This window comes from Thalia democratica, chromosome 3 (assembly GCF_965202585.1).
Source record: "Thalia democratica chromosome 3, ktThaDemo2.hap1.1, whole genome shotgun sequence".
In the NCBI taxonomy this organism is placed as follows: Eukaryota; Metazoa; Chordata; class Thaliacea; order Salpida; family Salpidae; genus Thalia; species Thalia democratica.
The window spans coordinates 19,609,674-19,634,954 of record NC_139167.1 but is presented as its reverse complement, the minus strand read 5'-3'; the positions used below and the strand labels follow the sequence as shown (position 1 = coordinate 19,634,954).

Genomic DNA, 25,281 nt, shown 5'->3' with positions numbered 1-25,281 from the left:
ACTAGTTTTGGTATAATCTTAGGTTTTTCATGTACCTGAAAACTAATATAATCAATTAAGCTATATATGAATCTATTGATATTAAGTAATATTTTAATTAGTAAAATGTATCAAGCATAAAAAGTTTTTTTTTTCAAACAGTTTTGTACCCTAGATATTTTTTTTATCTGTATCTCAATAGCTTGTTTGGTTAAGTAGTACAGCGGTTTAAATAAAAATATTCAAACCTCTAATAGTTAAATTTTGTATCATCGAAATCTGCTAATCGAAAAATGAACAAAAAACTTTTGTACATAACAAAACAAGAATTTTACATTTGAAACTAATCACTTACACCTATGTCATATTTATGTGTGTTTTAAAAGAACTAAAAGTAAAATAAAAATCTGTTACTAAAAGCAAATTAAAAATTTATTGATACTACCTCAACTAAAAGAAAATAGCAATTAACTAATGTTAAGTTTTTTTGATTAACAGTTGTGACTAAGGTCTTAGTTTGTAAAACAATTACAACTTTTACTTGAAAGCCATTCTACTACATTCATAAACAACTAAAAATAGTAAAACAATTTAAAATATAAAACAAATTTATTAAATAACTTTTTTAGGTTTTTTTATTTTGATATTCAACAAAGAGAATACTTTATTTAAACAAGATCACTTGAAGCTTATAAAGCAAGACTTCTGCAGAATTTATGCTAATAAACATTGTCAACAGAACCATAATTTAGTAATGTTTTAAACAAAAATATTTGTTAAATGCAAAAAAAAAACGTTGCAACTTTAATTTATTTGACATTATAATCTACAAGCACAATGGTTTTCTATAACAGCCAAAGCATAGTTTATAGATAGAAATTACAAGAATTTTTATAACATTGTATTTTAGTTAGAAATTAGGGTGCGATTTTAGTACTTTAAAATGAATATTTTATTAAATAGAGTAGATAACTCTCACAAAACCCAAATTTTAATAAATACTAAGTTTTCAGAAACTTTTTTTTTGCCTTTGCGTAATGAGAATGTGAATAAATCATGCTTCGTTTTAAAAGTATGCTTTTTTAACAAATTACAAATTTAAACAAACTTATCACTAATGTTTTTTACTACTCTAAACATTTTTAAACATAAATGGTTAAGTAAACCATTATTTCGTATAAAATCGTATTTTATACTAACAACTTACAGTACAGCAAAGCAATATTCAAATAAATTGTGTATTTTTTATTTAATGCATACATATATAAACTATTTGTTACAAATTTTTGTGTCAAAACCTAAAAAAGTATAAGTAAAATTACACATGTAAATAAATAATTTCTTTGATCATCAAGTATGTTTTATATAAACATCGGACAGAAAAATTAAAACTAAAAAGTAAGCATAATTTTGTTAGCTATCAAAAGAAAATTAAGGTTTAGTTATAAGTTTGGGTTTAAAGCACAAGCTCAACTGATGATTTCCTAAAATATTTCATTTATAAAATCGGTATGCCAAAAGTTTAAGTTGACTAAGACTTTTAAATTTACGAAGTAAATAAGTTTTTGTACTATGGCTCAAATTTTTCTCAAGACACAAGTATTTAATTCAAGAAATAGTTTTGAGTTACTACTTGATAGTACTTAAAACAACAGCAACTTTAAAAACTTTGTTTTAGATCCAATATAACCTTGTTGTAATTATATTAATACCATAGCTCAATATTTATTCAACTAAACTGTCACTAAGTTGACAATATTTAAGGTAATTTGCTGGTGATTCATTGTAAACTTTATAACGTTTTAGTTAAATAAAGATTTAGTATTACCAACTCACTTTATATCAGTAAGAACGTTTTATATATATTGTTTATTCAACGATAAAAAAGCGCACAAAGTGTTTGGTCTAAGGACCTGGTTGGTGCACAAAGGAACCTTTTGCTTGTCGAGTCGTAAACCACTATACTTCAAATAATTTTTAAGTAACTATAATTATAACAAATCGATAATCTATAGCAGTATTTAAAAAAAAAATAATATGTTTGGTTTAGAAACTATTTTTTGCGTTTATAAAATATTTACTGTTTAGCTTTTAAAGATTCATAATTTATAAGTTAGGTCTTTTAATTTTTTTTTTTAATTCTAAGAAACACATTTCAAAAGCTACAAAAAAATGTTAAACTTTTCTTTTACATTTATTTAATAAAATGGTTTAAAAGTACATACAATAAGGTATTATATTCTTTAAATACATAAGTAGTCATAACTTTTATTTAGCGGTTTATAAGTTAGCGCTTTTAACGTTTTTTTAAGTCTAAGAAACTCATTTCAAAAGTTGCAAGTGAATGTTTCAGTCTTTTTTTATTACTTTAATAAAATCTTTTAAAAAGTATATACAAAAAAGTTTTATATTATTTAGGTACACAGTAGTCATAATTGTTAGTTTTCAGACTAACATTTAAGTCAGGGAGGGACAATTTGAATCTTAGTAGAAATCTGTGGCCAGAGACGTACTTTTTAACTTGGAAACAAACAAATGAGCCTTTATATAACAAACATTCCCTTGGTTTGTCTATAAGTAACAGCAGAGTTCGTACTAACATAAGTTAACTACAAGTTGTATCTAAATAGTGTTTATATTTATTTTTAGTATAGTTTTTAATATTAATATGGATATATTTTTTTCAGTAGTTCGTAAATTCCCGTCAATTTTAAAAAGCTGACGACCTCTGCTATAAGCAACACTTACTGTTAGACTTTTAGGTAACTTTATAACCACTGAATTTTAAAGTGTTAACTCAGCTCACAATGAAAAAGTAGCATTTAAATATTTAAGATATTAACATAAGATGATAAAAATCTTTAAAGCAAGTAATTCCTGAATTTATAAACTTAAAATAATTGTAAATTAAGTTTAAATTTTGCTTACTTCTGTCTTGTTAATAAATAGCAATATTTTTTCCGGTGCTAGCTTTATAAATAAACAGTTCTTTTTTTTACATTTATTTCTAGCTACAAATAAAACTTTATATAGTATTTCTTAAAAATAATTTTATAACTGTAGCCCGCTAGCATGTAAATCAGGTTTGGTAAACCAAGTTTTTTAAATCTACACAAAAGTTTCTAGGAATTTAAAACACAGTATAATCAATGGTCATAGGTACAATTTACGAAAAATTTGAAACTTAAACTAAATATTAGTGATCTACCGGATCTGATAGAGTATTGCATTTTTCACTTCTAATGCTTCTGGCCGGATGTTAGTCTACAAAAACCCTAACTTTATGTATCCGGTAGATCACTAGATTTAGAATATGTTATACAGGATCAGAAAAATTGTGTAAAACAAACAATAGTCTTTAAGTCTTTTGGTAAGAAGTATATTTATATAAAGAAGCAAACATACTAAATTTATAAAAAACACTCCATCAAAAACACAAATAAATTATCGAGCGTAAATAAACTCACAAAACTTACAATACCCGTTATTTTAAAGATTGTAGTTGAAGTAAGTCAAAGTTTACAAATACTTGTTTGTGTTTTCTCGTTGCTATTTAAAAAAATGTTTCATGATAAAAACAAAGTTGCACTTTTACTTAGCTCTTTATTGGCATACCAAAGCACAGCTTTATCAATAAAAGCATAGCTTAATTCATAGTAATTCTGATTCTTCACATGAAAAACCAATACTTTACTTTGTAGCGTTTTAGATTAATATTATTTGTTTTATTCCTCAATAAAACGACTTCTGTTCTCTTTTCAATGATTTTAATAAGGTTAAGCAATTTATTTAGTCAATAGACCGAATATAGCAGTGTTTTGTACATAACAGTCGATATTTATTCGACGTAAAAAATTTTTAAGAGGATTTTCTTTATAAGTAAGTTGTATCCAGACAAAGCCCCAATTATAAATATAACGTATTCATTTTTACACTACAGAGTTTATTAGAACACACACTGTTTTGAGCATTATCATTGAAAAAAACCGTACAAAACCTTTTAATTTATAACGTAGTTAATTTAAACAAAAATTTGTTCATGATCATTTATTCCTTTTAACTTATAATAAGTTATTTTTTATTGATTTGAAAGTGTGCTGATTTTAAAAATGGATCCTAATTTGTGGATCCCGTAGATCACTTTTAAATTTGAAAAAAAGAATCATATAGAATTATTAGTTTGACAAAATTGATTACTAAATTTTCGTAAACTTGTTAAAGTCAAAGTGCTCAGGCCCTACAAGGACTCAACTTTTCAACATCTGGCCCGCTGACTAAAAGTGTCTCTCCCAGTCTTTAATATAAATTTATTTTCATAGCTAAATATTATATAACAACTTGTTTTTGTTGAATGTTAAATAAATAATTTTTATCACTCATATATTAAAAAACAATAAGTACATTGTTGTACGGTCCGCAACAACTTAAATTATAGACAATGCAACAGTAAAAACTTTATTAACAATGTCTCCATAAAACCAGTATGCTAAACATAGAACTAAACTTGAACACTATCTGTTAAAAGGTGTAATTTTCTAATTAATTTTTACTTAAATATTGCATAAAGTTTTTAAAAGCGCTTTGTTGAAATATTTAGAGCATTTTTTACCAGAGACTAAATTTTTCGATTGTTTAAATTTTGATTTTTTAAGACTTATTTTTTTATATTCCGCTATGTTGATTTTTAAAGCCATATAACAATAAAATAAACTGAATTACTCTAGTTAGTTTTTATACTTTATTTAATTATAATTTTAGCTACTCTTTAGACATTTAAAAGTTTTGACAGATTTTAAAGCTGAGAAATAATATTAAACAATGATATTAAGATATTGAACAGTAATGGTTATTATAAGAACAAAAAAGTAAATACTTTACAGTAACCTCTCGCATCTTTACGCATTCGTGACGTTACGCACTCTCGTTTAGTTACGCATTTTACAGTTCTAAAAATTTCAAAAAAAAAAATTATTTTTTTTCAATATTGCACAAACTAGGTTTATAGTAGATTTTTAAATTAAAATATGTTTTTAAATGCCAATTCACCTCTCTATTTCTTTATACTTTGTAAACTTATGTTCCTTGACTTATTGATAAACATTTAGTTATACCTCAGTATATCAGAAATTTTGTTAACAATAAGAGATTAAATCAAAATTCTGAAAGAAATATGACTGTGTTGAGTAATAAAAGTATAATGAAATAATGAGAGTTTAAAATACAAATAAATGTTACAGCACTCTTGCACTATATATGAATAAACATCTAAAAATAAATCTAATGAAACTTCCTAGAAAAAGTAGCAGTTATACTTGATAAATATAGAGCTTACACTTAACACAAATCTCAATTGTATTTTTTAGTAAACATATCACTAATTTTCATTTGACGTTTTTTTTTAGTTTAAGTTCTTCTGTAACACTTGCTTTGCACAGCAAGCGTAGTAACATAAACAATTTTTATTTTCATTAAACATTTTATTATATTTTATATATTTTTGTTCAAAACAATAAATCCACTACAGCACCAAATGCATATTTTTGTAAAAGGCTACAGAAACAAATTTAATATAGACACTACACCATTTCTTAATTGTAAACAAATGCTTAAATATAAATTGAATTTGCTAAGTAGAATAGAATATATATGTTAAGTATCAAATAAGTCGCATATAAATAAAGATAAATACTGCTTATTAATTAAATTAGTAAATTTTTTTTACAAGTTTTATTATATTATATAAATTTAAATATTTTTTTAATATATGTATAGTTTACGTTTTGTTGGCTCAAATAAGCGAGAGGGTACTCTACTTACATTATATGAGTAACTAAAAAGCAAAAAAGTATTAAACTTGTAACAAAATAAAAAGACAAAATAATTTTCTATCTTTTATGAAAAGTAATATAAACTGTATAATATAATATGAAATACTATTACACAAACTTAATGTAACTTAAATTAAAAATTAACTTAATTTTAACTAAACGTTAAAAACAACAGTTACAACTTGATTTTTTGTTTTATTAAAAATATCTTCACTAAAGAAATAAATGCAAGAATTCAAAGCAGCCTTTAAACATATTAAATCTAATTAATCAAAAATAATTATATTTCTATTTTTAAACTATTTATTTATAAAACTTGAAAACTACTTTAATACTTGAACAATTAATTTTGAATAAATAATAGCTTACAAATATGGAGGTAATAGTAAAAATCTCAAAAAACAAAAAGACAATTATCAAAGGCTGAAAGATATTTTTTGGTATGAAAATATTAGGCAAACCAAATAAATGCTAACGAAATACCGTACTTTAAAAATGTAAAAAAAAAGTTAGTTTTAAGGAATTTTTTGCGTTAAGATTATAGCACCAAATTTGTATTATATTTTTTATGAAAAAAATCGAATACCTAAATAAAAGAAGCAAAAAATTCTAGACACATTATTAAGCAGGCATATAAATAATCTACTACTTTGGTCATTTAAAACTTGAAACTTTTATATATGTAAGAGAACGTTTAAAGGCCTAGAACAAGAAAAAATATATATACATACAAGAAAATACACATGAAAAAGTGCATACACATGAACTCAACAAAATTATGTACATGAACATTTTTACATAAAAATTAGTGAACACACACAAAAACATAATATCTATAAAACACACGGCACACAAAAACCTTGAATTGGTCAAGAGTATTAATTTTATGAATTAAATATTCTGTATATATTTTTAGAAGTCTTTGTACATTTGTTAATAGCATACCAACTAAAAAATTAAAATTTTCTAACCAAAAACTAGTTCAAAAATTAGACTTTTATTTAAATACATTAAAAAAACCTCAAATTTATAATTTATAAGTAGTAACAAAACTTAATTAGTTAATTATAAGTTTAATTTTTATCTCCTTCATTCAAAAAAATTTTGGCGCCAAAAATATTCCCCGCCAAAACGTGCCAACTCATCAAAAAGCCACTTTATCCATTTTCAGTTACTGGGAGCGCTCGGCAACGGGGACACGGTGGAAACCTTGTTGGGGTGGAAATGTTTCATGGGGGCCAGGTGACCCGCCTGATGGGGATACCTCTCCTGGAACCTCCTCAACTTGAGAAATTTAACCGTCAGGAGTCGCCCGTCGAACCACGCGCCGTGCAGTTGGCCGAAAACTTTTCCCGCCTCCTCATTGGTCGAGCAGCGAACGTACACCAGGCCCTGATTGGTTAATATAAGAATTTTTTTTAGGGTTCTTAATTGACTGAAAACTTTTTCCTGATTGTACAAATTAATACAACTCTAATTTTTGACATTTTAAGGGATTTTTTGTTAAATACGTAGTTATAATATGTAGTGTCAAATATGTACGAAGGGACACTTTTGGGAGAAGAAGGGAACTTTCTTTTTATTGTTTATTTATTTTACTGTTACCCTTGATCGGTATTTCTTTCACTCTCGCAGGGTTCGTGCGCAAAATTTTTTTCATTTAGCCTGACTGAGACCAATTTAGCCTGACATTTTTTCAAAGTAAGGAAAATCCCCTTTAGAAGTCATTTTAGGTATTTCGGGTTTTGATTAGTACTGTTGTAGTCTCTGACTTCAACCAGCTTTATCCAAAAAATATTTTGCGTTTTAAATATCAGCAAAAAGCAACTAGCTTAGTTACAACTCAATAAAATAAGACTAATTTGTGAAAAAGGTGATTGACCTCCCCCTCTATGCCCTTAACATAACAAATTTAGTGATAAGTTTTAAAATAAGTGAAATATCTAATTTATTACTAGTGTAAAATTTTAATATATTACTAAACACAATTGTTCTATTTAATTAAGCACAAACGTTATAAACAAAAAAATTATAATAAAACAACGTGCATTGTCGTGTTATATTATAATTTAAAATGAAACTCTTACACGAGTACTAAAATAAGTAAAAAATATTTATTATAGTATTTTGATTTGACTAATACTTAAAACTGATACATAATTCTAAATCCTAAACTCTAAATAAAAACAGTGATTGTTGATGTCATATCAGATTTAAAAAGCTTACACTTAAATTTAAAAAAAAAAATTTAATATTTTGTTCTTATAAAAAAAAATGAATTTTACCTAAAATTTGTACTTTCACAAAACTTAGTACTTATATCTTAAAGCTAAGTTTTAGTGTTGTGAATATCTCTAATAACTTTAACAAACAGTAAAATACATGAATAAACGCTAAGAGTTTTAATCTAAAAAATATTTAGTATAAAGCCTTTAAATTACAAATTAAAACAGTTTAACCAATTAAGCTCTGAAAAACATAGTTGATGTAAACAAATTCAAACAAACAGCTAAGTTGTTGAAGTAAACTGTAATGTTTAAACTGTATTTTTATTGTGAATAATCAAAATTATGACGTATATAACCTACTCAAAAAAAATAAGGAAGATTCTTAAAATTTTTTAGAGATTCAACAAAATGTTTTAAGCATTTATTATTACAAATTCTGACTGATTTTGTCTTTAATAACTAAATCTTTATTTAGAATTAGTTCACATCTAAATTTAATTTTAGAAAGATTTCTTAATTTTTCTCAATCAAAAATTTTCAAGCATTTGAACTGAGAAAAACTTAGATTCTCAAATTTTTAAATAAAAAAACTGGTTTAGCCTGACGCGCACGAACCCTGCTCTCGTGCATATTGACGTGCAAAAATGACCCTTCGTGCATATTGAACCATCCCAAATTATTATTTATTTTAAATAATTTGGAAGTTTATAGGTATACATACTAATTCCAGACTGGTGGGAAATGTGATGTTTGTTTATTAAATTATTAAAAAGTTACAAATGAGATTTTTAAACCTATTGTTAATTATTTACAAACATTAACACAGATGGATAGTTATCTTTGTACATGGAATTATAAAGCCACTTATGTACTTAGCTGATGATTAAATCTTATTGATTTTAGTAAAGTCAAAAATGCTAAAAAAACAAAACTGTAATGATTTGAATATTTAAGTTTGTACGTTTGGATAAAATAAATTTTAATTAGTGTTTAATAAAAAAAAAGTATTTAACTACATTAACAGTAACCTACAGGAACTGTATTAAATAAAAACATTTTAATAAATCTAAATCTTAAATTTATACTTTTCTATTAACTTCAATTCTCCAAGGAAATATGTACTTTAAAACATAATTGAGGGCTTTAATAAAAAATTAATGAATTTTTTTTTTTTAAATTATAAACCATTTTGTTATTTTAAAACCTATTTAAAATTTTATGCTCAATATTTTATTGCTTTGTTAAATAATTGAACCGTTTAAACATTAACTCCTAACAAATTCAATTATTTATTTAAACTGTGCTAGAATAGCTATGTATTTTTGTCCAGTTTAATTAGTTTTTGATTAATAAACTTACAGTCAGACCTAAACTTAAATCTTACTACTTTTATGAAATAATTTTATAAAATTTTACTTTTGCATTTTAAAATTAAACACCTTATCGATCAGTTAACAGCTAGAATTTTAAAAAATAAGAAAAAGTAGCGATCATAACAAATAAATATAAACATTTTCTTACCTCAGTGGAATTTTTCTCAACATTGATGCTCAGTATATTTGTGCAATTTGCACATTTTTCCAAAATTGCATCTTTTATTTCATGTTCCCAGTTATCTTTCCTTTCACTAAAAATTTAAATGTTCAAAGTAAAAGTCTGAAATACATAATTCTTTAAATTATTTTAAAGTGCACACTTTCAATTAAAATAAAAAATTCTTATCATCAACTATACAGATTTTAAATGAAATCAACAATTGAGCCCCACCATATACTATACATATACTTTTTCATAAGGAGAAGTACGGCAAACAATTAAATTATTATACTTAAATTAGTTGTCTTACCTCTCAGCATTAAAAACGTTCCTGATCTTCAAACAACTGCTCGGGCTGATATTAGGAGCGTTGAAATGATTGTTAGTGACGAACGCTTCTCCCTGCCAAATTCTTCTGGTCTGTGATTGGATGAAATCAGATTTGCTGGTAGCTGATTGGTTGAAAGATCCGTTGCTTGATTTGAACGAAAGATTGTTACTGTTGTTCAGTTGCTTGACTGGGGACTTTACCTGGTTTGAGAATGAAATTTAAAACTTAAAAAACAAATGTTAGATTTTGAGATTTGTAAGTGAAAAGTCTAACAACCATAAATTTAAATCAAATATATTAAAAGTTCCAAGTTTTTGACAGAAAGACACAGTTTATACTCATTTAACTTATTAGCAATGTCAATTAGCATTAATATTATTAATTATTTTTATTTGCAACGATCTCAAAATAGTTTATTGTAAGCTCGTAATAAGTTATAGATTTTAGTTGTTGGTCAGTTTATACATCAAGATCATGTAGAACTTGCTATGTTTAAATCGTCAAGGTTAACTTTTGTATATAATATAATCTATTCACAGATAAAATAATATCAACTAAATTTTAGCTGTTTCTATTTTTTTAAATACAATACGTCAAACTTTTTTTTTAAATATTTACTTAATTCCAACGTCAAACTATGTAATCTTGCCCGTTGTTTAAACACTTATAAGTAATATAAAAAAGGAATCTACTTGTATCCATTGCCAGACTAAATTATTTAAAAAATTTTTGCTTTAATATATTTAAGTCAATTTACTTGTACACATCTCCAAACAATTTGATCTTACGTATTTGCTCGTTGTTTAAATACTGATAAAAAAATATATTAAAAATAAATTAACAAACTTGTATCCATCTCCAAACAATATGATCTTGCCCCTTCACCCTCTGTGTTTCAACTCTCAATCTGCTCTCGTTTTCACTCGCCACCCAATCAACAGCCAGCTTCCACGCACGTGACATCCGTCCTCTGTTGTGATTGGTTTATTTGTTAGTGGTGGTAATAAATAGTATCATTTTATACTATTTTACAAATACGAACTATTATTTTATTTTAATGTTTTGATATGTTGATACCAGTGGCGACGTGTGGTACTTTTGTTAAAGGGAAACTTTACTAGCGTTTAAGAAACAAATTACTTTGATACTTTTTAGAACTAATTTAGTAAATAAAGCTACAACAAACTGTTTGAAAAAAACTTTGCTTAAAAAACAGTATTTTTCACATTTTTGTAAATAAAATATAAAGTTTTGATGGAGCACTGCTCCAATGCTCCACCCCACGCTACGCCTATTCGATACCTATATTATCAAATGATTTGTAAGTATTATTTTAAATACCTCAACATTATCATAAAAAGTTAAATTTATGAAACTTTTAATAAAATCAACCGAAAAAAATTGATGTTAACTTTTATGTTTTGAGAAATTTGTACTGTTAGGAGCGGTATACTCTTTATTGCAAATGTAAATAACAACATCTTGTTAATAACTTGCTTATTAGTGACTGATCCAACTTGTAAATTTATATATTTATAAACTATTTTGCTCTTTGCGTTGGATGATAACTTTTTAAAAATATATACATTTATACAACTCAGGAGTCAAACCTAAAAAGATATATTAGTTTTTAAATTTATAATTTTTAATTTAAACATAACTCTACTATATACAAACTTAACTTGGCTGTGGAAAATGTATTAGGTTGAAATGTTAATAAGAGAAACTATAAAATTTAAACTGCTTTTTACAGTTGAAATCTGCATAGATAAAAAGAATACAAAATATTTGCCAAGAAAACAAAAAATGTAAAATATTCTATTAGTTGAAACTTTACTTTTTACATCTTATCACACCTTTTTGACAAATATACTTAAATCCAACTTAATTAACCAACAAGCGAAAATAAACTACACACTTTGCTTTTTACTTTTAAAATACATTTTTTGAGAATATTATTATATTAAAATGTCATTTAATTTTTCAATTAAATTTGTTATTTGTAGGGATTATAACACGAAAGGTGATAAAATCAGTTTTTATCTTTATTAAATCTTTGAAGAAAAATGATTTATTACTTTTTTTTTTTGAAACTTATAAAAATGCTTTTTACTTTTATCACTCTAAAAATAATACTCTATTTAAACATACAATTTTTAAAAAATAACTATGCTGTAAAATTTAACTAAAAATAACTATCATTTGCAATTTTTTTCGTACTAATAAATATTTACCACAAATAAGTTAATTTTTTAATATGAAAAACTAACTTAACTGAAATGCAATAAGTTTAAAGTAAACTTTAATTTTTATCGTTTTAAATAACTTCAACCAGAATCAACCTTTTTTTATATACAAACAGAATTACATTTTTTTAATTTTGAGTACTAAACTCAAAATATACTATTTTAATTTTTTCATATACTAATAGGACGTAAATATTACTGATTTATATTACTTTACATACTAATTAGTGTACATTGTTTTAAAAATTTAAGTTTTTAATAAAATTAAATTGTCTTCAATAATTTAATTTAACATTTATGCAGTAAATTTTAAAAACAAAATTTCACAACTTAGGAGTCAAACTCTAAAAGATATTTTAGTTTTTAAATTTATAATTTTTAATTTAAACAAAACTTTACTATATACAAACCTAACTACGCTGTGAAAAATTTATTAGGTTAAAATGTTATTTAGAGAAACTATAAAATTTAAACTGCTTTTTACAGTTTAACTCTGCATAGATAAAAGTAAATATCAAATGTTTGCCAAGAAAATAAAAATGTAAAATATTTTATTAGTTGAAACTCTACTTTTTACATCTTATCACACCTTTTTGACAAATATATTTAAATCCAACTTAATTAATTAAAAACATGCTAAAATAAATTACTCTTTTCTTTTAACTTAAAAATACATTTTTTGATAATATTATCTTATTAAAATGTCATTTAAACTTTCAAGTAAATTTGTAGGGATTATAATTTGTTATTTGTAAAAGGTGATAAAATCAGTTTTTATCTTTATTCAATCTTTGAAGAACAATTATTTATTACTTTTTTTGAAACTAATAAAACACACATTATACATCTATCACTGTAAAAATCAAATTTTATGTATTCATAAAACTTTTTAGAAATTATTTTGCTATAAAATTTAACTAAAAATAACAATTATATAAAATCTGTCTTCGTATTGTTTTTTCTAATTTAAAAAACTAACTCATATCAAAAGCAAAAATATAAAGTAAAGCTATTAGGTTCATTATTTCAAATAACTTCAATTAAAATTAATATTTTTTAAATATACACACTGAATTACACTTTTTCATTATAATTCAAAATATCTTTATTCAATTTTTTCGTACACTTAAATGACCTAAATATTACTGATTGTTTAGATATGCATAACTTTTATTTTCTTCACCTATTAATCAGTGAACTCTTCATTGTTTTAAATTTTACTTTTTACTACATATCTTAACTAAATCAACTTAGCATTTATTTACAAATTTAAAAAACAACATTTCGCAATTAAATTGAAATTAAACTTAAAGCAAGTTTATTCAATGTCAAAATATATAAAGGGCGTCAAGTTATATAAAGTACCAAATGCTTATATATTTCCTACTTAATAAAAGAAATTATATTCAAATTTTATTCAATAAAATTTAAACACATATCAATTCTAATGAACTGAGTTGAATACCCCTCTCAACAAAAAGTAAGCAAATAAAAACCACACGAAACACAATAGGAAATACATAACAATTGGTTTGAACTTTGTACATAAATTTCAAATTTGCTGCAATCAAACACTTTACACGCCGCTAATTGCTTTATTTTTATTTTTTACCTGAAATATTTAACTGACTTCTTGTAAATTATGATTGCAGTTTGTTTCTAAAAAAACATTGCTCGAACAAGATAAGTTTGAATAAAATATTCAAGTAAATTGTTTTTTATTTTTTGTCAAAATAAAACTCTTGGGTAGCATTGTATATTCTTGCTATGTAAATATTAAGTTTATAGATAAAAGTATAATAATCAGTTTTCGTCTTAAAATTAATCTTTATACAAATCTGCAATTAATTTTAGTGCATAACTTTTTCTTTTAATTATTTAATAGTTTCACTAGTTTTTTTTTATAGTCTATTTGTAAAACTTATTTTAAAGTTGAAAAACAAAAAAATAACTAAACAAGCTATTTAGCTATTGTGTTATCCAACACTTGTTTAAAATCAAATGCTTACTTTATAAACTTATCAAAAATGCAACTTAATTTTCTCAACTAAAATTCTCGGCATAGCCACTCAAAAAAATCACTTTCGTAATTTTTTGTAATAGGATTACTTTTAAGTAGCCTGAAGTAACAATTTCTTTGAAAAATCAGCAGAAATTATGTGACTCACCACACAATATGCTAATTCTTGTGCACTAACTCGAAAATAAGTCACGAAGTTTTTGATGCATGGTCAGAACGGTTTTCAAGAAAAAAAACAATTTTAAACTTTTCAGAACTACAGAAACGTTTTGCTGTACTTAGTAGTATGCTTAATTTCTTTATAGTTTTATAAAAACTTTATAAAAAAATTCATTCAAGTTTTATCTTACGAGTAGACATGTTGATACAGTTAGAAAAAAAGCTTTGTGAAATTATATAAGTTTACATAAATTTGTATCTTAATTGTTTACACAAATCTAACTTGAAAGCTTTACTAACTAAAAAGTATTTTAAACATTATAGAAGTGTATAACTACAAATTCCAACATATCATTGTTTGTCTGTGCATAAAGTTTAAAAATTTAGAAAAGTTTATCTGGGTTTTGTTTTATTACAACTTTTGTATAGATATAGATTAAATAAATACACATACAGATAAGAATTGATAAAACAAAGTATGTCAGTTGAATTGCTGATATCTACAAAACAACAATAACAACATATGTTAACCTAGAAATACCAAAATAACAAATTGTACTACAATGTTTTGATTCTATATTTTATCTATACAAGTTTAACATTATTTTGAAGTTTTTGTAAACTAAAGTATTGATCTAACTTTAAACAAAAACAGAACTATATTTACCTTAGTATGCTAATATACTATAATTTGATTATTATGCATTTGATCTATCAAATGTTTATTTTAGTTATTATTTATTAATGTTAAGGAATTTAAACACAAAATGATTCAATTTATTTACAACAGGTTGAACTCCACTTATCTTAACCAAAATAAGTACACTTTGCCTTCTAACGTTCTTAGATATTGTTAACAAAGATTAAACTCTATACACACATATTTTTAAATAAATATCTGTATAGTTTCTATTTATGGTAAATTACCTATATAAACTTTTTTATATCTCAGCAATAAAACAAATTGTGAATAAAGGTTGACTTGTCTATATTTATTTAAACTAAATTGAATTTGTGTTTACTTTAAAATGCAGCTATCAAGTCAAAAAAGGTAACCACAAAATATCATATCTCTTAATTTCTATTTATATACAAGTATAGAGGTAAGTTTTGCATAAAAAAACTAGTACAAAGTTATAGTCTTTCACATACATATAGTTTTTATTTAGGTAGACTACTATAAAACATTTTATAAATATTGAGATATCTAGGTATAAAGATGATGTAAATAAACATTTAATAAATAAACAAAAACATTTTATTCTATTCATGGTAAACTATCTGTATATCTTAGCAGTATCACAAATAATGGACATAGGTCAAACTATCTATTTTTAAACTAAATTTTATTAATATTTACTTTCAAATAGCCACTATTAAGTGACAATGCTTACCACAAAATTCTTCATATGGTTTTACCAATACATTATAGTATAAAGGTCTGCTTTGAATAGGAAAATATAAATCATAAAGGTTTTGCTTTTTACTTATAAATAGCTCTTCAACTCAGGTAGACTATACACAAGACTTTATAATGATAACAATTTTCTTTTAATCACGATAATCATGAACTAAATAATTTTTGTATTTCATACTTCAAACATCAACATTTTCAACAAGATAAAAAATTAAAAAATTGATGAATTATGCAAAACCTCAGAACCAAACTCTCTACTTCTTCACAAATTTAACGAGTCATTTATAACGGGAAATGCGTAAATTGGAATTAAATGGAAAATATATTATTTATAAGGTTAAATTCAAGTACCTTTAATTAACTGTCAGTTGGTCACGTAGACAGTAAAGTTTAAAAAATATTCATAACTCATACTTATGAATCTTAATTTTTCATGTTTTATGTAGACAAAATTATGTATTTCAAAAAGTTTATTAATAAATATTAATACTCTACATTAGTGAGAAATATTTTGCTTTTGTAATTGAGTTTTTACTTCAGTGAAAACCTAAATCATTAAAAAACATAATGTAGTTTTTTACTATTATTTTGTAATCTAGTTTTATATTTTTGGCGTTAATACTGTAAGTAAGTTTTTGTGATTAATAAAAGTAATATAAATTGAAACAAACATGGAAAAATGTATTTTTTACGAAATATTTTTTTACAAACTTACTCTTTTGAATCAAATCGAAATTTAAATTTCGATAACACAAACAACCCATAACTCTGTTTTTTTTTCACCTTCATGTAAAACTACTTTTTCAACATGATATAAACACTGAAGTACTCTGTAAACAATTTAGGCAATACAGCTAAATTCACAAAAATTTTGGTATCAAGCAACAATACTAGAGATGTATTTACTGAAAAGATCTAAATTATTCAGTAAACAACTCAATGTAGACAAGATAGCTAGATTCAAACAATTTCTAGATAGATCAATAGTACTTGAGACGTATTATCGGTGAAACTGTACTTTCCAACACATGATGTAAACATGTCCGCTTTGCAGTTGAGTCACAACATGTTGATTATAAAATATTAATAAAATTGAAAGGAAGTAATAGGATTTTCAAAATTCTATTACTACAAGGTACTACTATACTTAAAACTCTTAGGACTGATTTTTAGTTTGGATCGAAACAAATAAATTAACGTTGATATTTATAAAGTTGAAGGCTTTTAAATAGCTAGGTTTTAAAATTTGATTCACACAGTAATATTTTAAGTCATTTTTTTAGTTAAAGTCAACAAGAGGTAACATAACTTCAATAACAATAAAAAACCAAAGTAAGTTAAACAAGGTTTCTTTTTATCAACAAGCAATACTTCACTTTTTACCTTTTACTTTTTTATTGCTGTTAAATTGCCTTTCTTAGTAAAGCAGAACTAATTCAATACCTAGGATGATGTAAAACCGGCTTGAAGTAGGCAAATTATAAGAAAATTACAGTTCAAAATGAACAAAATACAATCCTTTATATTCTTCCCTTAAATTACCGCAAAACACTTTAATTTATAATAAACTGTATGATTATTGTATATAAAAAATGTTAGTTAAACACTGTGACAATATTTTATTTTGTACACTCAATAAAAAAAATTATTAAATAAATTTATTCTTAGTTTTATAGATCTTTAAACTTATTGTTTTTGTTAACTTTGTCAAATAATAATATTCTTTTTTATTTTGCATAGCAGTTTTGAACTAACATGATATTTTTGTTTTTAAGAGGCAACCATTTGAAAGTCACAACTTAATTATTTTTTCACTAACTCTATTTATAATCAAGTTGAAAATTAAATATTTACCTTCGTGTTTAATTCAATTACTTCGTCATAATTATTTGTATATCTTTAATTATCATCCTACTTTTTATATTAAATACCCTTACTATAACTCTTATTTTTATTTTGAGAAATTTTAAAATCACAAGCTAACAAGCTTGATGTTTATCTATATTTGATATAAATTGATTTACATATTATTTTATTTAACGGTTAGCTGTGGTTTTAATTAAAAAATGGATGTGAATTAAACGACAAAATCTCATTTACAACATTTATAGTAAAATCATATCTAAATACTATTTTTAGGGCCAAACTGTTTTTTCAATATGATATTATCTACAAAATGATAAATTCAAGATGATTAGAGTCAACACAAGTTTCAAGGTTAAAGTTGTAAGTGCATTTTAATAATGTATACTTATATTAAAAGTAATACATTATCAAATATAATTATCAGGTTAAAACTGTGTTTTCAACAAGACATGATCTACAAAATAATAATTCAATGTCAAATCGTTTAAACAAAAATAGAGTCAACACAAAGTTATAAGTGTTTTTTAATATTGGTGAAACTTAACTTCTCACTTAATTGTTGTCATTCAATTGTCTTTATATTATCTAGTTGAACAATGGATAATGCATGAACGTGTAAGAGTCTTGTATTTACATTAATATGAGCAAATACGTGAATTTATTCTTATTTATTTAAACTGAAGTTTGGTATTTTAAATTTTATTTTTCTGAAAAATAAACTGTTCCTAAAATAAATAAAGAACCTTTTTTAGTTTATAATTTAAAAAAAATTCGATTTTGAGCATGGACAATCACATCTCTAGCTTGTATAATAAAAGTAAATAACTATTTACTTCTGTACTTATAAAACATAATCACTCATTTTGTGCATCAATTATCATACCCTTGACTTATATTATAATAACAAACAAATATTTATTATTGTATTTATTATTAATCATTCTAACCTATTTTGTGCATCAATAATCATATCCCTGGCTTGTATAATCGGAATAAACGGATCTACGGTTTCATCTGTTTCACTCAAATCATGCTGTCTCTTTACTACTCCTGTTAATAGTGTATTAATGTTATTATAATCATTTGTTATATTATATTAGGGCTTGAACCAATTTAGTCCGGATTGGTTTAGTAATAATATATATGTATAGAGTGAGACGTAATTACAAAAGGTATGGTTACCATTTGGCAGTGAGTGAAAGTTGCTAATTTGTCCAAAAACAAACAAAGCTCTAACTAAATATAGCAACCCTATTATTTATACTTTTTCAAACCAATTTGTCATAAAAGTTTAATCCTTATGCTTGTTATTATACATTAAGAATATTTTGAGCTTTTAAGCTCTCATTTTGAGCTAGCATTGTCAATATTGTACGCATGATGATACAAGTATAAAAAACTATTGGTATTTAGATGGTATTTATAACTATATAAAAACTCAAAATACAGCAGTTGTGCTTAATGGTACAAAAGAATTATTAAATCCTATTATCGACTAATCAGTAATAAATATCAACCCCACCCTATTCAGTCTTTGTTATGGGGATTTAATTGATACCCGTGACAAATAACTTGGAACAAAACAAACAAGTAAATTTTGTTCACTAAATTTTTATGTGTATAATTTTGTTTTTTAACTGATCTTGAAATATAGAATTCGTTCAAATTAAACTGTTTCCTCAAAGGTTTAAAAATTAAAAACAGTTTTATTCTATACTACTTTTTAAACTAATTCGATGATTTAAAGACAATTATAACAAAGTTTTAAATGCTTAAAACTTTAGTAAACTCTGCAAAATTCAACTTTAACATTTTCTTATTTATAAATGATAACAAATATTCAAAAATATTTTTTTGGCAAACTTTGAACCCATTAAACTTGAGAATTTTTTCTTGAAAAACAACAAAGTTATCGTTAATCTTTTATGAGCAATAAAAAAGTTCTCGGCGACAATTTTTACCGCAAAAAAAAATGTTTGACGTTCAATTGTAAACAACAAACTAATTGTTTAATAAAAAATGTTTACAAGTTTTAAAACAAACACGAGTTTTTAAAGCAATCACATTTTTAAATGCATTTTAAAAAACTCAATCAGAAATTTAAAGGCAATACAAGTATTAAACAGGGACAATTGCAAAAGTAGTAAAAATGTTAACATATACTTTTATGCAAAACTATGAATATGTTTGGGATATACGTGATTTATTTTGCATGTTAAAAAGCTGTACAAACCTATAAGTCTATAGATAACTACTACATCACTACTTTAAAAAATTATTGTTTTACACTATTTAAGTAATAGCAAACACGGATTAACTATACTTGTTATTGTTTTAATTTATTAATTTCAACTAGGCACTAAGTTAATTAGATTATAAGTCAAAAAAACTATTCAATTTTATAGTCTAAATAATATTTTTGCTTATTATATAATGCACAATACATAAATTAAAGACGAAATTTAAACTAACTTAAAATAAACTCACTTAAGAACTACTCTACAGCAATTCATTGAAAACTTTAATGATAAAAACTATTTTCATAATTATTCAAACTAACCAATAATTTCATTGACGAATCGGAACATTTGCTGGTTCAGTTGCTGTTTTTTCTTCTGGGAATGTTTGTAATATAAATAACAGGCCCATCCGAATAGTACGACTGTTAATATGTCTATATAAGAAGAAACAAGAAAAAGAATAACTGTTAATATATCTATTCGAGAAACAAGAAATGTTACAATGTTTAATATTTCTATTGGTAAAAATATAAAATATTATAATTGTTAATATGTCTATTAGTAAAAACGAAAATAAATACTGTTAACATGTCTATTTGTAGAAACAAGAATTTTAATATGTCTATTTGTAGGAACAAAAAATAACATAGTTTTAAAAAAATTGTTTGTATAAAAAAGAAAAACAACACTAATAGGTATTTACCTATAATTCTGTTTAAAAAATAAATTGTGTTACAAAAACATATACTAAAACATATGTTATATATTTTTGATAGTTTATATTAAATAATGATCTAGCTTGGCAACATTTTAAAACTATTAAAAGTAGTTTTTATTGTCTTCTAAACATAACTATTTATTTTTGATAAAAACAGTATTGTATGTTTTAATTTAAGCAAAAAAAAGTATTATAAATGTGGAAAAAATACTTTACACTGAAAAATTTTAACCACTACACAATATATGCGAAACTGACTTTTATTGTTATGTATCTAATGAGATATATTTAAAAAAAACAAGCTTAGCACCATTCAAATAGACAAAAGTAAAAAGTTGTAAAACAATAAACATTTAAAAAAAATAAAATCAAATTTTACTATGTTAAAACTAAGAAAACACTACTATTAATTGTAATTTAAATTTCAAACTCACACAATACTGCCATAAGCGTGTACATGAGAATTTTGAAAACAGCTCTTTTCAGTCTGCAAGTTATCGATAAGAAGGCTTGTTGTGAGGACATGTAAGTTACCTCGTTCAATTTTGTGCAACTGTGTTGATTAATTCACATTAATTTATTATGTTGTGATTACTAATTAATTTGATTTTTTCTTCAACTAAATATTCAACTATTAATTAATTAATTAATTAATAGTTGAATTCTAATTAATTAATTAATTAATTAATATTAGTAGTGAGTAGGTATTTTAAAAACATATTTGTAAAAACTAATAACAAAATTACAAGCATACATTTTTTGTTAAGATTTAACCAAAAATATCACTATTAAAGCGGTAAAATTACAAGTTAAAAATTACTCATGAGTTACATCTAATAAATAAATAAAATAAAGTGTTCGGATTCTAAAGCTTAAAACTTACATTTACCAGTAATTTTTCAATTAATAAATCCAAAATATGTAATCAAAGTTTAACTTGTAGTCTTAACTTAAGACATTGATATCTTAGAGATAACTTCTGTGAAAAACATTAAACACTAAAGATAATTTTATTAAACCACACAACATAAATACATGTTAAGATAAATTAAATAGATTTACACAAAGATCGATGATCATAAACGTAATTAAAATTATGTTTATTCAATTTTTGTCAGTTACATACCTGATACAGAATGAATTTAACTTTTCAAGCTTGTGGTCACTTTTTTGTGTAAATTTTTTAATTTTAAAGTGTACTTCATAATAATTTTAAACTAACAGTGTTTATAAACTTGACCTTATAAATTAAAAAAAAATTACAAATATTTACATTGACATGTTTATAGTAATACAAACACTATTATCAATTAATGTTAAAAGATCTAAAACTTGTGTAAAAAGCAATAAAAACAAACCCATTATTAATATCGAAACGCTTTTTTAAACGAATTTATAAACGTACTTGTTTACTACCAGTTGTAAAAACAAACAATTATCAAACTTATCAATTATTATATTTTTTGAATAATTCGCTTAGCATCATCATAAATGAATGATCAAGTTGTTATAAATTAAATAATATCAAAGTACTTGATAAAATATTTAAATCAACCAACTCATTAATAAAATCAAAGAAGTTATAAAAATTATGTAAACAAACTAACTCATCAATAATATTATTTTCACCACTGAACAGATTGATCATCCACTTTTTCTGATGAGAACAAATTAATTGTAGCGCGTCTGTTAGTTCAGTTCGTTCTATCTGTTAATAAGTTTTTGTTTTTTTTTCTAGTAATTTATATTGAAAATCAAATTATTAATATTTTTTTACAGCTTATTAAGTTCTATTGCACCTATCAAGCTGCTTAAATTGGTAGTAAGTTATTTTATTCAAACTTAAAAAAAATTATCCTTAATTGCAATAAATGTTATAAATTTAAAATAGATTGTATCTAACAAATTATAATACATATGTTACACAATAAATGTAAAATATGTTTGATGGTAATTTTATCTGCATTGCTTAATAAATTGTTAAAATAAAAAGAGTTTAGTTTTTACTAACACTTAATAACTTTCATGTAAAAAATGGTAAAATACATACATACAATAGCCATGCATTTGTAAGTGCAGGTTGTATTTTTTCAAACCTTACAAAAAAACTAGTAGATACCTATTAAAAACATTCATTGAAATTAATTATAGTGCATTTGTAAATTAAAACCATCTAATTTTTCGCGTTAGTGTTTTATTTTTATTATTACTTATTATTTCTATTTACAAATACCAAGTAAAGCTAGTAATTTTACTACAAAAACTTATTTTTTTATACAAGTTAATTACACTTTTTTTTTGTTGGCAACAACAAAAATTTGTAACGTTTAAACGACAAGTGTTTTCTGATCTAATCTATTTTAGTTAAGCTTGTAATTATAATAAGTACAACTGTTAAATTGAAATTTTTTTGATAATAGACAGTAGTAACAAGCATGCGAAATTGTTTATTTCATAATTATATCATTTGTATTTAGTTTTATAATTGATGTTTCGGTGCAATAAAAAATACAATTTATTATATAATTACAAACTGTTTAAAACCATGTAATGTTTTTAAATGTTGTTACTATAAAAAATAACATGTAACAATCAAATGCGAACACAAATATTTTATTGTCTTTGGCATATAACCAATATTTATTTACACCCAGAAATTAACTTTGATGTCGCAGAAATTTCAAGAATTGTGCATGTCTTAATTGCATGTAACAACAAACTCTTAAAATTTAATCTTAAAACTTTGAACAAAAACAACTTTGTTATAGATTTTGTAAATTTCAAGTAAGCAATGTGATAAAGAGAAATATAGAAAGTTGTTTTTTTAAACATTAAAAACTTATTGATCATATAATTTAAACTTTTACACTTTTTTAATTCTTACTGCTTCTATAACTTATTTTTTTTAATTAATATCTAAAAACTACATATTTATAAAACTATAATGATATACTTAATTATATAGCTCTAACTAATTATATTTTTCACTAACCTTAGCCATACTTTGCACATCTGAAATACGAAGTTTATCTTCTGTTGAGGATCCACACACTTTATTGCCTATAAATTAATTTTAAATAAAAACGTATTTGTTGCATAGAATTACTTTTTACTTTTTGTATTTTATATACATAGTTTTAAAAATACTATTTTAGTAATAAAACAATAGTCTATGTTAGAATTTATTTTTTTCAGTGACTACGTTTCATTAACACTCAGTTCAAAATTTGATAACGCACTTAAATGAATTTTCAAAAACTGTATGACTATATGACTTTTTACAAAGTTCTAAATAGTTAGATTAAATTGAAAAGTTTTGTTGTAACTACAAAACCAATAAGTAAAACTTGTGTTAAAATAACTTTTTCAAATATTTTTATAATTAGTAAAAAATCTATTTTATCACCAGCAGCCGTTCCAAGAATTTCAAATATTTTGTTCACCGTTTTCATTCTGATGTCCTAGAAAATATTGAGAATAATAAGTTTAAGTACATGAAATCATTATATAAATGGTATAAATATATCAGTGTTCTTCAAAATAGCTGTAAACGTTTATAACTGCAACAAAACTGCTTTATTTACGCGAAATCAATTAATAACACAAACTATGATTAAGTTTCAATATTATTTAAAGTATAAACATTAACAGGTGTTGTTTTAGTTACGATCTTTTTAATTAATTGCAAATACCACAGTGCCAAACTCCATGAACTATAATGACTTAAAATTGCAAAGTTCATAAGCTATAAAGTGTGTAACTTAGCAGACAGAAAAATAAAACATTTTCTCACAGGTAGCTTTAACAGTAGATACAAACAAACTGTAAAACAAAAGAAAATTTATTGAAACTGTTTTTAAAGCTAAACAGAGTATAAATCTTTATGCATGATGTTTATTTTTGTTTTGTTTTTATTTTACTTTAAAATTTAACTTAAAATACATAGACAGAAATATTGCAAAAAAAATTTACAATAAGATTGCATACGTGCAAACTTAATTTAAAATACTTATGTTATTATGTTATTCTTTGTTTAATTTTTTCTACTTAAAGTACGATTTTTATAAAAGTTTAGACAGAAAAATATTGCAAAAATTCTCACGATAAAGTGCATACGTGCAAATATTGTTGTAAAAATACTTATGTTAATATCTCTAAAAATATTTTTGAAATTGCACATAGAAAATACTTATGTTATTATAAGTAAAAAATATTTTTGAAATTATCTGTATACAAACGTCATTGAAGATTTTTATTGAAAAAAATTTTATTAGAAATTTTGAAAGTTTTATCTAGACAGAAAAACACAATGTTTATATTAATAAAACTACGTTTATAAACAATCTAAAAAGTACTTTATACCTTTTATTTATAGAATTTACCTTAAGTCTAATAAATTGGAAAATAAAGCATTTCGTTATAGATATAGTTAAAAAGATAACAAGAATACTTTACGTAAAAAGTATACAGGTATTTTATAAAACATTTTTTTCTTTAATTAAAACAAATTTTGTTTTAAAGAATACAGACCTAAAGAAGTATGCCAAATAAAATAAAATACAACTTTTAATAAAATTATTTCTGCGACCACAAACTTTCAGTTTTTTATTTGAATTATTCCTTCTGGGATTTGGTTATATTTAAGGTAACAAAATTACATGCCTAGTAATAACAACTACTAATATTTGAAAAACTATTCAAACCCTTGGAACA

The 25,281-nt window shown here is 23.8% G+C and overlaps 1 protein-coding gene across 1 annotated transcript in view; it reads right to left on the bottom strand.

Annotated features, from left to right (window-relative positions):
- Window positions 1-6,186: 6,186 nt before the first annotated feature.
- LOC145831464 (uncharacterized) overlaps window positions 6,187-25,281 on the bottom strand; it is a 32,339-nt gene continuing 13,244 nt past the window's right edge. Inside the window, exons 7-16 of the mRNA XM_082938734.1 lie at window positions 23,975-24,029; window positions 23,561-23,628; window positions 22,176-22,276; window positions 21,003-21,121; window positions 20,171-20,272; window positions 18,558-18,660; window positions 10,749-10,872; window positions 9,882-10,102; window positions 9,557-9,662; window positions 6,187-7,199 (exon numbers count right to left, since the gene is read on the bottom strand). Coding sequence (XP_082794860.1) covers window positions 6,975-7,199; window positions 9,557-9,662; window positions 9,882-10,102; window positions 10,749-10,872; window positions 18,558-18,660; window positions 20,171-20,272; window positions 21,003-21,121; window positions 22,176-22,276; window positions 23,561-23,628; window positions 23,975-24,029 — 1,224 coding nt within the window. The 3' untranslated portion in view covers window positions 6,187-6,974. The remainder of the gene's footprint in view (window positions 7,200-9,556; window positions 9,663-9,881; window positions 10,103-10,748; window positions 10,873-18,557; window positions 18,661-20,170; window positions 20,273-21,002; window positions 21,122-22,175; window positions 22,277-23,560; window positions 23,629-23,974; window positions 24,030-25,281) is intronic.